This window comes from Rhinolophus ferrumequinum, chromosome 8, assembly GCF_004115265.2.
Source record: "Rhinolophus ferrumequinum isolate MPI-CBG mRhiFer1 chromosome 8, mRhiFer1_v1.p, whole genome shotgun sequence".
Classification (NCBI taxonomy): domain Eukaryota; kingdom Metazoa; phylum Chordata; class Mammalia; order Chiroptera; family Rhinolophidae; genus Rhinolophus; species Rhinolophus ferrumequinum.
The window spans coordinates 57,051,545-57,065,333 of NC_046291.1; the positions used below are offsets into that span (position 1 = coordinate 57,051,545).

General features: G+C 34.4%; 1 protein-coding gene and 1 long non-coding RNA gene across 6 annotated transcripts in view; one reads left to right on the top strand and one right to left on the bottom strand.

Annotated features, from left to right (window-relative positions):
* SCN9A (sodium voltage-gated channel alpha subunit 9) overlaps window positions 1-13,789 on the top strand; it is a 130,996-nt gene that overhangs the window by 71,872 nt on the left and 45,335 nt on the right. For 2 of the 4 annotated variants that reach the window (XM_033112803.1, XM_033112804.1), the window contains exons 10-16: window positions 789-995; window positions 2,698-2,985; window positions 4,819-5,190; window positions 8,209-8,338; window positions 9,537-9,775; window positions 11,840-12,013; window positions 12,815-13,171. In XM_033112803.1, the coding sequence (XP_032968694.1) occupies window positions 789-995; window positions 2,698-2,985; window positions 4,819-5,190; window positions 8,209-8,338; window positions 9,537-9,775; window positions 11,840-12,013; window positions 12,815-13,171 (1,767 nt within the window). The remainder of the gene's footprint in view (window positions 1-788; window positions 996-2,697; window positions 2,986-4,818; window positions 5,191-8,208; window positions 8,339-9,536; window positions 9,776-11,839; window positions 12,014-12,814; window positions 13,172-13,789) is intronic. The other 2 variants (XM_033112805.1, XM_033112806.1) reach the window with 1 other exon arrangement.
* LOC117026207 (uncharacterized) overlaps window positions 13,033-13,789 on the bottom strand; it is an 85,699-nt gene continuing 84,942 nt past the window's right edge. For both annotated transcript variants that reach the window (XR_004423721.1, XR_004423722.1), the window contains one exon: window positions 13,033-13,165. This is a non-coding gene — a long non-coding RNA (uncharacterized LOC117026207). The remainder of the gene's footprint in view (window positions 13,166-13,789) is intronic.

Sequence of the window (13,789 nt, forward strand, 5' to 3'; positions counted from 1 at the left end):
CAAAAAGTAGAGCAAAAGAGAGATACTATCTGACTGAGCTATGTGGAGGCAGACGTTCTCACACATTGCTGGGAACTACAAGAGAGAATAATGTGGGAATTTCTATGAAAATTAAAATGAATATACCTGTTGACCTAACAATTACACTACATAGTAAGAATTCATCTAACAGAACACATCAGTAGCAATAGTAACTGATAGAAAAAGGAAATGAGTAAGTAGGCATCAGAGATAGGAGAAAGGGACACATTTCCCATCGAATATCTGTACCATTTGAATTTTTTATCCTTTATTTTTAAATATTTAGTAAATGATAATAAAAACATATATAAGATGAATGCATAAGTTCATACAATAAAATTATCTCTCTTGTGTGTACATAATACATCATCATTACTAGTTGTTAAAGATAACATTTTATCAGTATAAGAGACTATAGAAATTATCTGGTCCTGTATTTTGCAAGTGAGCAAATCAGCTAGTTTTTCAGTAATTTTCAGACTAGGGAAAATTTTCCGGATTACTATGCTTACTAATAATCAAGAATAATATCTAATTTTAGTACAAGTTTAATAGATTGCTATAGCCTTTTCACTGAGAAAGTATGTGTATTAATACTGATTGTTTTCCATGGAGATATGATTTTACTCGCTTTATATTTTGATAACATGACATTTTACAGAACCAGTTTACCCATGCCTAATATACCATTCAAGTTGAAAGAATTTACAGGAGGAAAAAAAACAAACACTGTATTATTAAATTGATGATTTCCATTTTTCTCCTAGACACTGCGTGCTGCTGGGAAAACCTACATGATCTTCTTTGTTGTGGTGATTTTCCTGGGCTCTTTTTATCTAATAAACTTGATCCTGGCTGTGGTTGCGATGGCCTATGAAGAACAGAACCAGGCAAACATTGAAGAAGCTAAGCAGAAAGAGTTAGAGTTTCAACAGATGTTAGATCGACTTAAAAAAGAGCAAGAAGAAGCTGAGGTATTGTTATTTGGTTTAAAATTCTTCCTAGAACTAGAAGTGCAAAGGGGAATACCAGAGGCCCCTGTGGTCTAGGCTAGGTCTTCCCCAGGGTGATTTTCTTTAATGGATTCCTTCATATAAACTGAATCCTCATTCTCGTATGAGTCGAAGAAACATCCTCAAAGAATGGTCGAGGAAACCAATGGTCCTTGACCAATTGAATCAAATGGAACCTTTGACCAATGGTCGAAGAAACCAATTCTGGATGGAGTTAGCACTGACATGTGACCCATTCCATCTTCCTCCCTAATCAACTCACTCTGACACAGAGAATGTTCGAAGATGTTTCTCCTGAACCCGTTACCCACCATTTCTCAGTGTGTATGGCATTATGGAAAGTCCCAACACCTGATGGATTTCCCCCAGAACAATTGTACCACAAAGGTTTAGGAAACTTATTTTAATATTAAAGTTAACAGATACTCTATGGGTTAGAAATTAAAATGTGCATCCATTTTTTAAAAAAATGTTTCAAGGATAAAATGTGAGATATTAAAAAAATCATACTTAAGGTTGTAGCCACTTTAGGCTAAGTAGCAAATTCTTGAGGATCTCCTTAATCTTCTCTCCCAAGGATACTTCACTGGAAAAGTTTGAGATTTGTACTAAGAACCAAAATTTCAAATATTCTGAAAGACTCTTAAAACTCGTTTGATAGTTTGACCTAGTTCAATCTATTCAAGGAATCTAAGCTATTGAGGAGAGGGTAGTAACCTGTAATGCAGAGAAACTTTGATTTAGAAAGATGATCAATGCAGTATCATAATATTAAAAATCAGAAAACATTTAAATTTTCAAAAATTAGAAAATGGTTAAATATATTATGATATTTTTGTAACTTGGGTTATTATTCAGCCATAAAATTATGTGTTTTAAGAATATGGCAGGAAAAGATGTTAATATAGTGATGTATTAAATAGGGGGATACAAAATTGAGTATAATATATAAACAATTTCAAAATTATATATATAAAGACTGGAACAAATATTAATACTAGGTATTTCTGGGATACAGGAGTATGAGTGATTTTAATTTTTTATTGACAATATCTTTATTTTCCAAAATTTTACAAGAATTGTTTGTTTAATTTTTTTATAAAGGGGTAGGTAGCACTAGGTTATCCTAGGAATTTCCTAGGGAAACCCTAGAAGACTCTTTCATTTTCATGAGATATTATTTTGTAATAATTTTATTTAATTATTTTATAATAATTTTACAAATAATTGTATTATTTTGTAATAATTTTAATTTTCAGACAACTTATTCTTCATTAAACTATAGAGTGCCTGATTCTTTTGATAATATTGAGTTAATTACGTGAACAAGATAAACAAATTTTCTTATCACATGGTTTATGCTTTATGTCTCAGAATTACCTAGTAAAATTTTCACATATACTATTTAAAATTGCTTTACTATAAATACAGTAATAGTATACAATAGTTGAATTCCAAAGCACAATGGAGCTTCATTACAATGCAGGAGAAGCAATAAATATATGCTTTGTAAGCTCTCTGGTCATAATATAAAGAGAGTGACATGACTTCCCATGTAAGGGACAGGATTATGTGCACATAATTCCATTGATGATAGAGAGGTGCTGTGTTATCCTGAACTTTGGAAATGACACACTGAATGTGTGACCTTTGGGTCCAACAGGCAATAGCGATAGCAGCCGCTGAATACACAAGTATGGGAAGAAGCCGAATTATGGGCGTCTCGGAGAGTTCTTCTGATACATCCAAGCTAAGCTCTAAAAGTGCTAAGGAAAGAAGAAACAGAAGAAAGAAAAAGAATCAAAAGAAGCTCTCCAGTGGCGAAGAAAAGGGAGATGATGAGAAATTGTCCAAATCGGAATCAGATGAGTGTATCAGAAGAAAAAGTTTCCACCTTGGTGTTGGAGGTCACAGGCGAGCACATGAAAAGAGATTGTCTACCCCTAATCAGGTAACACTGACACCATCAAATTCGTATCACCAGAGGTAGGATTCTAGAGCAAAATGTTCTCTTCTGAGGGATAGGATCTCAGGAGAAGGGAGTGAGTGAGTGCACTGGTATGTTTTTAGCTAAAAACCTATTGATGGCCGACCATTTATGGAAAGAACATGGCGTACGTCGTTTTCCAGTTAAGTTTGTAAGGAGCTTATAGTTTTGGAATTGTCATATCTTCTCCAGTAAACAAATTTTCAAAACAAAATATTCATGACAACCATTGTAGAAATGAAGACATTATTTACACTGTAGATTAACTTTTACATTTTTATTTAGTCTGTTTTATAATGCTGTGTTGGTTAAAAACTAACCTTAGCTTAGTTTTGTTTTGTTTTGTTTTTTTCTCATTTCTTCACCACTGTTGGTAATGTATCACCTGAATACCACTCACCTACGCTGGAAAATTTGGAGACACCTTGACAGCCTCCGCTCCCAACTGCATCAGATACTAACATCTAGACCCATAGTCTGTTATTTCTGGTTATGTGGAATTTCTCCTAACCTTTCTTTCTTTTGCCAATGACACCTCGGTATTTCAGGTCTCTCTACCTACAAACCTCCATCATGAACCATTGCTTCTGTTCTCCTTAACCCTATTTTCTATCTCTCAACCCCTCCAAATCATTTTTTTTCCTAAATCAAAGCTGTCCCTTTGCTCAAATAAAAAAAAAATAGAAAGAAAAAGGTGGTGAATAACTGCTGACTGGAGAACAGGACCCACAAGTTATCCATGTCATGAATGGCTTTAGCCTCATTTCCCACCCCTCTGTACCTTCATGTACACTCAGTCCGCCATAATTTTTCACTCTTACCTACATGTCCTGTACTCTCATGCTTTTGTTAATTAGCACACATGGTTTTCTCTTAGTGTGATAATTTTCTTTCTTGTTTTCGTCCTGGCATAGTAGTCCCTCCTATTCTTCACTCATTAGCTCAGGTGCCAGCCATCCCCCCAATTTCCCTTTATCCTCTCCACTGCCCTCAATTAGCTATTTGGTGCCCCGCTCACAATTACTATCTTTCTCATCTATGTCTTCATTTAAAATCCTAGCTTCTAATAAATACTTAAGTCTGTAAGAACCTATTGGATAAGCATAGAAATAAAAGATAGAGTCCTTGCCTTCAAAGATGTCATAGTTTAGTTAGGGAGACGGAATTTTAATACGTGCAACAGCAATAAAAAGATAAATGACAAGGGCAGTCCAAACTAGTTTCAAGGCAAAGACCTTGTTATTCTCATTTTCCATTACTCACGATGCTTGCCACTTTATCCTTTACAGAGGGAGTGTTTATTGAATTAGATACTTTCAAAGAATATTCGTTCTGTTTGGTTTATGAACACAAATTACCCTGGACATGAGTCATACACATAAATGTGACTTTTCCCCCTCTTTGGTATTGGGCAACTTCTTTTCTAAGTTCTAATATTTTATGACTTTGTAAACTCGCTAGTATTAAAAGGTCTTTCTTAAGACACCATAACTGAGCTCTTAATATGTGAGGTGGAGTTGCAAGCAATGGAATGTAAAGCATACAGGATATACCAAATAAATACAGGGAGTTTAATACTTATCCAGGGAACTTTGGGGTTTACACATGAAAATCTAAATAACCAGCATCAATACCGAATTATTTTTAAGTGATACATTCTTTATAGCAAAGAGAATGGTACAAAAAGAATGGAGAGGTTGCTCCAGGCCAGAAGAGCAGGGAATGTACAGCAACAAATAACGCACTTTGGTTTTTAGGTGCTTCAGCAGATACATGTCATCTTTTCTTTTTCTGCAGTCACCACTCAGCATTCGTGGCTCCTTATTTCCTCAAAGGCGCAGCAGCAGAACAAGTCTTTTTAGTTTCAAAGGTCGAGGAAGGGACCTGGGATCTGAGACTGAATTTGCCGATGACGAGCACAGCATTTTCGGAGACACTGAGAGCAGAAGGGGCTCCTTGTTTGTACCCCACAGACCTCGGGAGCGGCGCAGCAGTAACGTCAGTCAGGACAGTAGGTCCCCCCCAGGGCTGCTGGTCAGCGGGAAGATGCACAGTGCCGTGGACTGCAATGGTGTGGTCTCCCTGGTTGATGGACCCTCAGCCCTCATGCTCCCCAATGGACAGCTTCTGCCAGAGGTGATAATAGATAAGGCAACTTCTGATGACAGCGTAAGGACGTTTTAAATAGCTCAGGCATGGCTCGGCCCTTATTCTTGCATTAGTCAATCTTTCTGCTGGAGGGGCTTTCTCTGGTCCTGTGAATGGCGCTGCAGTTTGCAATAGTCTGTCTGTAAAACACACCTTTACCTCATTAACTTAATTCGTATTCTGTGTTCTGTAGGCATAGAATTCAACGATGGTTAAAACCCCATTTTTAAAAATCGAGGTATAATTGATATATAACATTAGTTTCAGGTGTGCAACATAATGCTTCGATACATATTTGGAAAAGGTACTTATCTATTGATATTAAACTTGAAGATTATAAATTATCCCTTTAGAAAATAATTTATAAAAGACATGTATCCGCCCAAAAAAATGCAGTGATAATGCTGATCTTATTAGTTGATAATAGACCCTATTTTTTGTAAGGAAATTTGGATTATTTGCAACCTTCTGCTATCTTTTTCAAGTCACCACTTAGTACATACCTTATTGGAAGGGATCTTATTTGAGTTGTTAATAACAGTAATAATAAGAGCAAACATAGTATTTACAATAGTCCTATGAGGTGATATATTATTATCCCTGTTTTACAAAGGGGAAACTGAGGCACAGAGAAATGAAACTAATGAGCAGTAGTCCTGAAGTTCAAACGACGACCCTGTGTTTCAGAGCGTGTGCTCTTGACTGCCACACTTTGCTCTCTCTCCAATGTGTGGTAGGCTTCTTAACTTGGAAGTGATTTAGAATAGCTGTATTTTCCCCATTCATAAATGAAACTTACTGTTGTCATTTAAAAAAAAAAATCCTCTACAGTCTATGAATAAACACATATCAAAACATACACATGAATACAAACATACACACATGAAAACAGAAAGCAACCATTCCAAAGCAACAATTTCAAGAGTTTTGGAGTCATTGAGTGTTTAGAGAAAAGGGTCTGATTAGACTTGAAAGTGAGATCTTTCTGGATTCTGGAGTTTCCAGGTTACCACTTTAGACCACTCACTGTTACACTGCATTACTAGATATCAGCAAAGTCTTTGACTAAACTAATAAGCTTTGAACTCATGCTATTTACTCATGTATTAATATTTGCTGGCAATGTAGTATTTCACGTGAGAATAAAGTTCCATCAAAACCATGGCCACACACATATTTCAGTTTGAATGAATGCATGTGCTTTTAGGTAACATGTGGCCTCTATGCTTGCATGATATAGCTTCAGCCCTGCTGTCAAGGTATTTTTCCTTATCAAACGAGCATGTGAAATTTCTCTGGAATCAGATCTTTGTTGTGTTTTTCTTTTCAATGATGTGTATTATCTTTAAAAGATTATATAAGTTATATCAAATTTGGAGATTGTCATATTTTTAAATAAAATGTTTTCATTGAAAATTTTATTTTTATCACAGAAAAATTAGTATCCGTATAAACTTAAAATTAAAACTACAAAATTAGAGGAATTGGTGGATACTTTAAGATTCAATACAAAATGTAAAAACATAATAATGTGACATAATGCACAGTTTGAATGAAAAAATTGCATGACAATATAAACTTGTCTACATAGACAAGAATTTGTTGATTAAACAAATTCTTGTTTTTCTTGGGGTAAAAGAAGTCTCTGCTTCTAGAAAGACAGAAAAGAGAGGCTATCTGAGAAAATATGATTATAGAGAGTTCTTTATAAAAAGCTACCCGTAGATGTGTTTTTGTGTGTATATATCTGTGAACATGCACATATATACATACATACATGCACATATTTATGGCTGTGTGTCTGTGTTTTGATATACACACATATATAACTATATCTAAACAACTATGCAAGTTTACAATTCTAGAACTCACATACGAATATATAGGTTTATAAGTGGAATGTGTATATATACACATACATACATAAAACACACAAGGAGATATATAAATGGATAGATAAATGTAGAGTTGTATAGTTGTTTGCATGTATATGGGTGTGTGAGCATGATTGTGTGTGTGTGTGTGTGGTTGACGTGCACTGAACCTGCATAGTGTTTTAACTTTGAATTATTGCCAAAATTTAAAAGTAAGTAATTTCACGTACAAATGAGTTTATGTGGTAAAACTGAGCTCATACTCCTGCATGGCAACAATCCTCTGAACTAAACAGTGGTCACCTCTTTTAGATGGAGCTTACATTCTCCATTTGGCTACAGTTCCCATCAGTCTTAATTGTCCTTTTCAAATTGAGTCATTGATCATCATATGCTCAGATCAACTCTTCCTTGGCCATGAGAACTATTATTATAGTCACCTCCATTATGCTGTTACCTCAACAAAGAGTGATTAAAGAAATTTATCAGAGAATACTGAAATTCTACCCCTTTACACACACATACCACTAGAATGCTTATTTAGCTGTTTTCATATAAGACTCTTACATGGTAAAACTACCTGAATGAATTGGAGACCAGAAAATAGAGAGATGACGATATTGATTAAAACAATAAAAGCAGCTCATTTAATTTTTTATTTCCTAAGTATTAATCCTTTTAATCCTCATAGCAAGAATGTAAGGCAACTACTATGAATATCCCCATTTTATCATGTTTCCCCGAAAATAAGACTTACGCCGAAAATAAATCCCAGTTAAGATTGTCAGTAAGACGGTCGAATTTAGTACGTAATGATGCTGTTCCAGAAGAAGATGACATGACTGTATTTGAATAAATGTAGATTGTTGTACATGAAAAAATAAGACATCCCCTGAAAATACGCCCTAATATGTCTTTTGGAGCAAAAATTAATATAAGACCTGGTCTTATTTTCAGGGAAACACGGTACTAAAAATGAAACTGAGGCAGAGAGAAGTCAAGTAACCCTCCTATGGTACATAGCTAGTAAGTAGCAGAGCCATGATTTGAATCCAGCAATCTTGTCTCTACTTTTAATTACTCATTACAGCTACCTAAGCAACATTTTATACTTGCAATTTATTAGAATTATATTTTTAAACTTTAATTAATCATATTTTTTCAGGGTACAACCAATCAAATACACAAGAAGAGACGTTCCAGTTCTTATCTCCTTTCTGAAGATATGTTGAATGATCCCAATCTCAGACAAAGAGCAATGAGTAGAGCAAGTATATTGACAAACACTGTAGAAGGTAGGCAAAACATTCTCTTTACCAATCACATTTTTAAATAAAATTCCAGTAAATTCTGGTCAGTACATGAAGTTCTTAGAAAGAATCCAATGAATATAAAATGGTTATAAGCAATGGTAAAAATAAGCAGTGGAGACTGACAGAATCATCTTGATGTGCTTAAAAAAACAGATAAAGTTATCTGTGATTAAAGACAGGCATTAGATGACATGACCTCTCAGATAAATAGCTTGATGGTAATTCATGAAGAAGCTAGGTTAACCCAGGGCTGTGTGTTTCTCTCACTTTGTAGACTTAGGAACTTTACCTAGTCTCTCTGAATTTATCATCTCTCTGATATGTAAGGAACTAATGCATACTTCCAGATGTCTATAAATTGCTGTCTCTGAATACATTTTATAAAATTGTCAAGTGGTAATATATGGCATGACCTCTGTTAAGATTATGATGAAAAGGCATTAGAGAACGCAGTTTAGAGGATATAATGTGAACAATAGTGGTTAGATCCTCAGATGCATTGAGAAGAGAGTCAAAGGGTGACAACTTTTAAAATGTGCTGACTCCCCCCTTCTCCCCTCACACTATGCCCCAATTCCCACTTGTTCAAAGGCTGTCACCTCACCCCCACACACACCTGTAATGGGCCCAGACAAAGTTTTTATCCACCTCCTAAATTTACGTTGAGAAGTAAATGGACTGATGGTATGAAATATCTATTAATATTGTATGACTCACTCCATAAGTTGTTTCTAGTCTCCTGATTCTGGGATTGTTTTCACTTATGAACTAGTAAGAACCTTTCCTGAATAAAGTAGAATTGTCTTATTGTTGTCATGGGATTAAGGGCACGGGGAAAGTATGTACATTTGTGGAAAATACACATTTCTCCCTGAAGAAAACATAGGTATACTTGTTTACCATCACATATTAGGTACATGTTTCTTTGAGAGATGCACATATTTGCTTTTAATTTGCTTTTTAATTTCACTGCTTTCCCCTTACTTACGCTTGATCTAGTAAACAAACATATGCTATAAGATTTTTATGTAATAATGCTATGACTGCATGGAAACAGTATTATTAAATTTTCAAGCAAACCAGAAGACTTGTTTCAGTGTTAGAGTACTGCTGATTTATATCTGTTTAGCAATAAAACATACAAATGATTGACTTCATGTTCTCTGTTTTTTTCTCCCAGAACTTGAAGAGTCTAGACAGAAATGTCCACCTTGGTGGTACAGATTTGCACACACATTCCTGATCTGGAATTGCTCTCCATATTGGATACAATTTAAAAAGCTTATGTATTCTATTGTAATGGATCCTTTTGTAGATCTTGCTATTACCATTTGCATAGTTTTAAACACATTGTTTATGGCTATGGAGCATCACCCAATGACTGATGAATTTAAAAACGTGCTTGCTGTGGGAAATTTGGTGAGTCTCTTAATATTGTGTTATCTCTTTCATTTTCATGATAGTCATTTTTTTTTTTAAGTTACAAAGATACGCAGCTAGGCAATTATGCCTATCCAGAATTCACAGTATGAATCATTGTAAAGAGTTCAGTTTCTGGTGATAGGTACTATTTAAAAATAATTTTGTAGTAGTGTTGAGGTCTATAAATAACAATATTTTCATAATGGTCACCATCTTGGGAATTGATAGTTTGGTTTTTTTCTGTCAGTGTGTTTCTTGGGATCAATACTTGGAAAATTTGATGCTTTCTTACCCGTTTCATGATTACATTGCAACTTCCTTGAGAGTACATACGCCACATATTTTCAGAAAAACTATGGATGCTTTGTTTTGCTGTAATAAGTGAAGTATCTGGGGACTAATTTAGAGCCCCAAAGCACTGGGTTGAATCCCAGTTCTGCCTCTAACTGCTTATGTGGCCTGAACCAATATGTTAATCTCTATAATCTTCCATTTTCTCATTTATAGAATAATAAAACCTCATTTACAAAATGAGAAGAATAGTTATTTACAATATAATGGTAGTAATACTTCATTTATCACACTGTTGGGAGGATTAAACAGTTTCTACTTAATTTCTTAGCCTGGCATGTGGTAAATACTCAACAAATGAAACCTATTATTACGACCATCATCATTATCCTCATCGTGCTTTCCATCAGTCAGCCGAAACAAGCCTTAAGAACAAGAATATTGAGGAACCTAAATGGTTGAAATGGACACAGGAGATGCAAGGGCAGGCGAGAAGGTGGTCTGGAGGTTTCAGGAAGATATAGGATCCAATTAGGAAAATTGATGCCAGAGTAATCTCTTAAATGTGCAGTGCTGGTCATACTCTAGCTTCACTAGTGCCTTATGGTAAACAACAACCAAAAAATGCTAGTTTCTGAAACTCTGCATGAAGCCAGCAGTGGAGATTCCCAGTTTATTACTCTACATAAATCATGAATCATCGTGGATGCCGTTGTCAATATTTACATTAGATAATTTCACTTTTGCTGTGGTCCTAAACCAATTGATCTTTGAAGCCAAAGACTTTATTTCTGAATTGGTCTTCTCTCCCAACTTGTTTACGAATATTCCTAGTCAAAATGTTTGTACCCCCATATGCTGAGTTAGCATTCTTCTCTTCTATCCCTCTTTGGAAAAAAGACAGGATTATCTATTTGGTATAGATCCAGATCATGAAAATCATACTTCCTCACTGAGTTGACTGCATCACTGTGAACTCAGAAAGAATTCACCACGTGTCTAATCTATAATATTAACATAGTCCCAAGTCTGAGTGCTCTCTGATGGTTTTCTTGATGCTGCATTATTTTAAGATTGACTCATGTCAATATATCTAACCATTACCCTTTGAAATTTCTTTGGTCTGTTTCTTTGAGTCAAATTGTACTTGAATGATTCATAAAGAAGTCTTTCACTGTTTCCTTTTTAAGTGAGTCCTTTGATACTAGTGTCATGAATTAATGATGTTTTGTGATGTACTTTTATGTCAGAGCTTTGGAAGTCTTGCTTTAGCTGCCACCGTGTCAATTAAATACTTTACCCTCTTCTATTGACAGATCTTTAGAGTTAGTCAACATGTTTTTTATTACTCTGAGAGTAGTCAGACCAGAAAAAAAATACTGGTTCAAAATCTCAGTATCCATGTTTCTGTTTTATTTTCTTCCAGAATTACTTGTTGACCACGTAAATGTTTTTGCAAAGAGTGAGTGTTTTAGTCGTCAAAGGTTTTATTTATCTGGAATTTTAATATGCTCTTCTAAAAATGCTACCTAACCATAGTGATTGCTGACAGGAGAGTTAGAGCTTTTTAACCCTTCAATGTTTGTATTAGAGCTATAGGAATAATGATACTTAGTTTATAGGACTGATGAGATAATAACATACATTTGTAAAGTATCTAGCACACTGTCTTAAGCAAAGTAGCTACTAAAGAAATAATCATTCTCATCATTATGTTGATTTCATAACTTCTAATAAAACTAAAAAAAAAAAAACATATTTCTCGCTTAGGTCTTTACTGGGATCTTTGCAGCTGAAATGGTTTTAAAACTAATTGCCATGGATCCATATGAGTATTTCCAAGTAGGATGGAATATTTTTGACAGCATTATTGTGACTTTAAGTTTAGTGGAGCTTTTTCTATCACATGTGGACGGATTGTCAGTTCTGCGATCATTCAGACTGGTAAGTATAGACCAACCTTACATTATATTCTGTATGTAAAAGGGTGTTTTCTCAGCTTTGCATTATTATTATTTAAATCGTTTGGAAGTTTAAATCAAAAAACAAGATTAGGTCCAAATATCTAGTAAAATATAGTTCTTTCAGTAACAAATGCACTTAAAGAGCTCAAAAATCACATATATATTTAATTTTAGAATCTTGAAGAAGTATTCAGTTGTATATACTGGTATAATAGATGTTGTGTATACTAGTATAAGAGAAAATATTTCTTTACCCAGTAGGACAATAATTTATTTACCATAAGAAGCTTATGATTTACATAATTTCAGCCTTTATAATATAGTCATTACTTTGTGGATTTGATAATTCAAGATCAAATCATTGTTCCCAACACAATTGTTTTCTAATAACAAAAAATACAAAAAAATGTAGACTTTTTAAGGCATTTTTCTCTAGCATGTTGAGCTTCATCTCTATGTCAGCATTAAAACTTTTATAAAAACATCAGAAAATAGAATTAAGGATAAATGATCAATTCTCAAAGGAATATCTGAAACCATGTTAAGAGGCTTCTACAGCACTTCTGAATTAGAATTACACTTCCTTTAAAACATGTGCGGTGATTATATTGTGGCAAGTATAACACAATAACAAGAATATTGGAAAATAGATGAAAAATAGCAACAATTTTTAGCTAGGTAATGACAATATTTTAGAACTTAAAATTTGGAATAAAATTCAAGGTTGGAAACTATAAAACTTATCATCATAATTAATATTATACTTTGTGTTTACTTTTAGCTCCGAGTTTTCAAACTAGCAAAATCTTGGCCAACACTGAACATGCTGATTAAGATCATTGGTAATTCAGTGGGGGCTCTGGGTAACCTCACCTTGGTGTTGGCCATCATCGTCTTCATTTTTGCCGTGGTCGGCATGCAGCTGTTTGGTAAGAGCTACAAAGAATGTGTCTGCAAGATCTCTGATGACTGTGAGCTCCCACGCTGGCACATGAATGACTTCTTTCACTCTTTCCTGATTGTGTTCCGCGTGCTGTGTGGAGAGTGGATAGAGACCATGTGGGACTGCATGGAGGTCGCCGGTCAAGCCATGTGCCTTACTGTCTTCATGATGGTCATGGTCATTGGGAACCTGGTGGTATGTAATCAGATGTTCACACATTTAAATTCTCCATAGAAAATTGTTATATGAGGATATGATCAGTTATTTTATAATTTTAGGATTAATTAGATCTAAAGCAATTAATTGTAATAAAACACTGATCATTTCAATACAGGGAAGAACAGAAAAGAAAATGAAATCTTGTCTTATTTTCTCTTCCAGATAACCCATACTTATATTTTTCACAAGGTTTTCCCAATGAAAGATAACAGAAGTATAATTCACAAAGTTGATAACCAATATTTGATTAAGGAATTACCAATGATTTAGAATTAGAATCTGAAAAGAAAGAAACAAAAAGTTATGCTTCTGTTATAGTTTTCTGCGTATTATAGCCATATGCTAAACAGACCTCATTTTTTTTTCTTATTTATTCCTTAGGTTGTTTTACTACCAATTAATTGAAATGATTAAAAATTGTAAGTATTAGAGGGTAGTTTAGGAAAATAAAATTTTAATGAGCTCAAGTTTACATAGAAACAGAAACTAGAATGATGGTTACCAGGAGCTGGCATGGAGGGCTGGTAATGGAATTAGGAGATATTGGTAAAAGAGTACAAAGTTCCATTATAAGCTGAGTAAGTTCTGGGAATC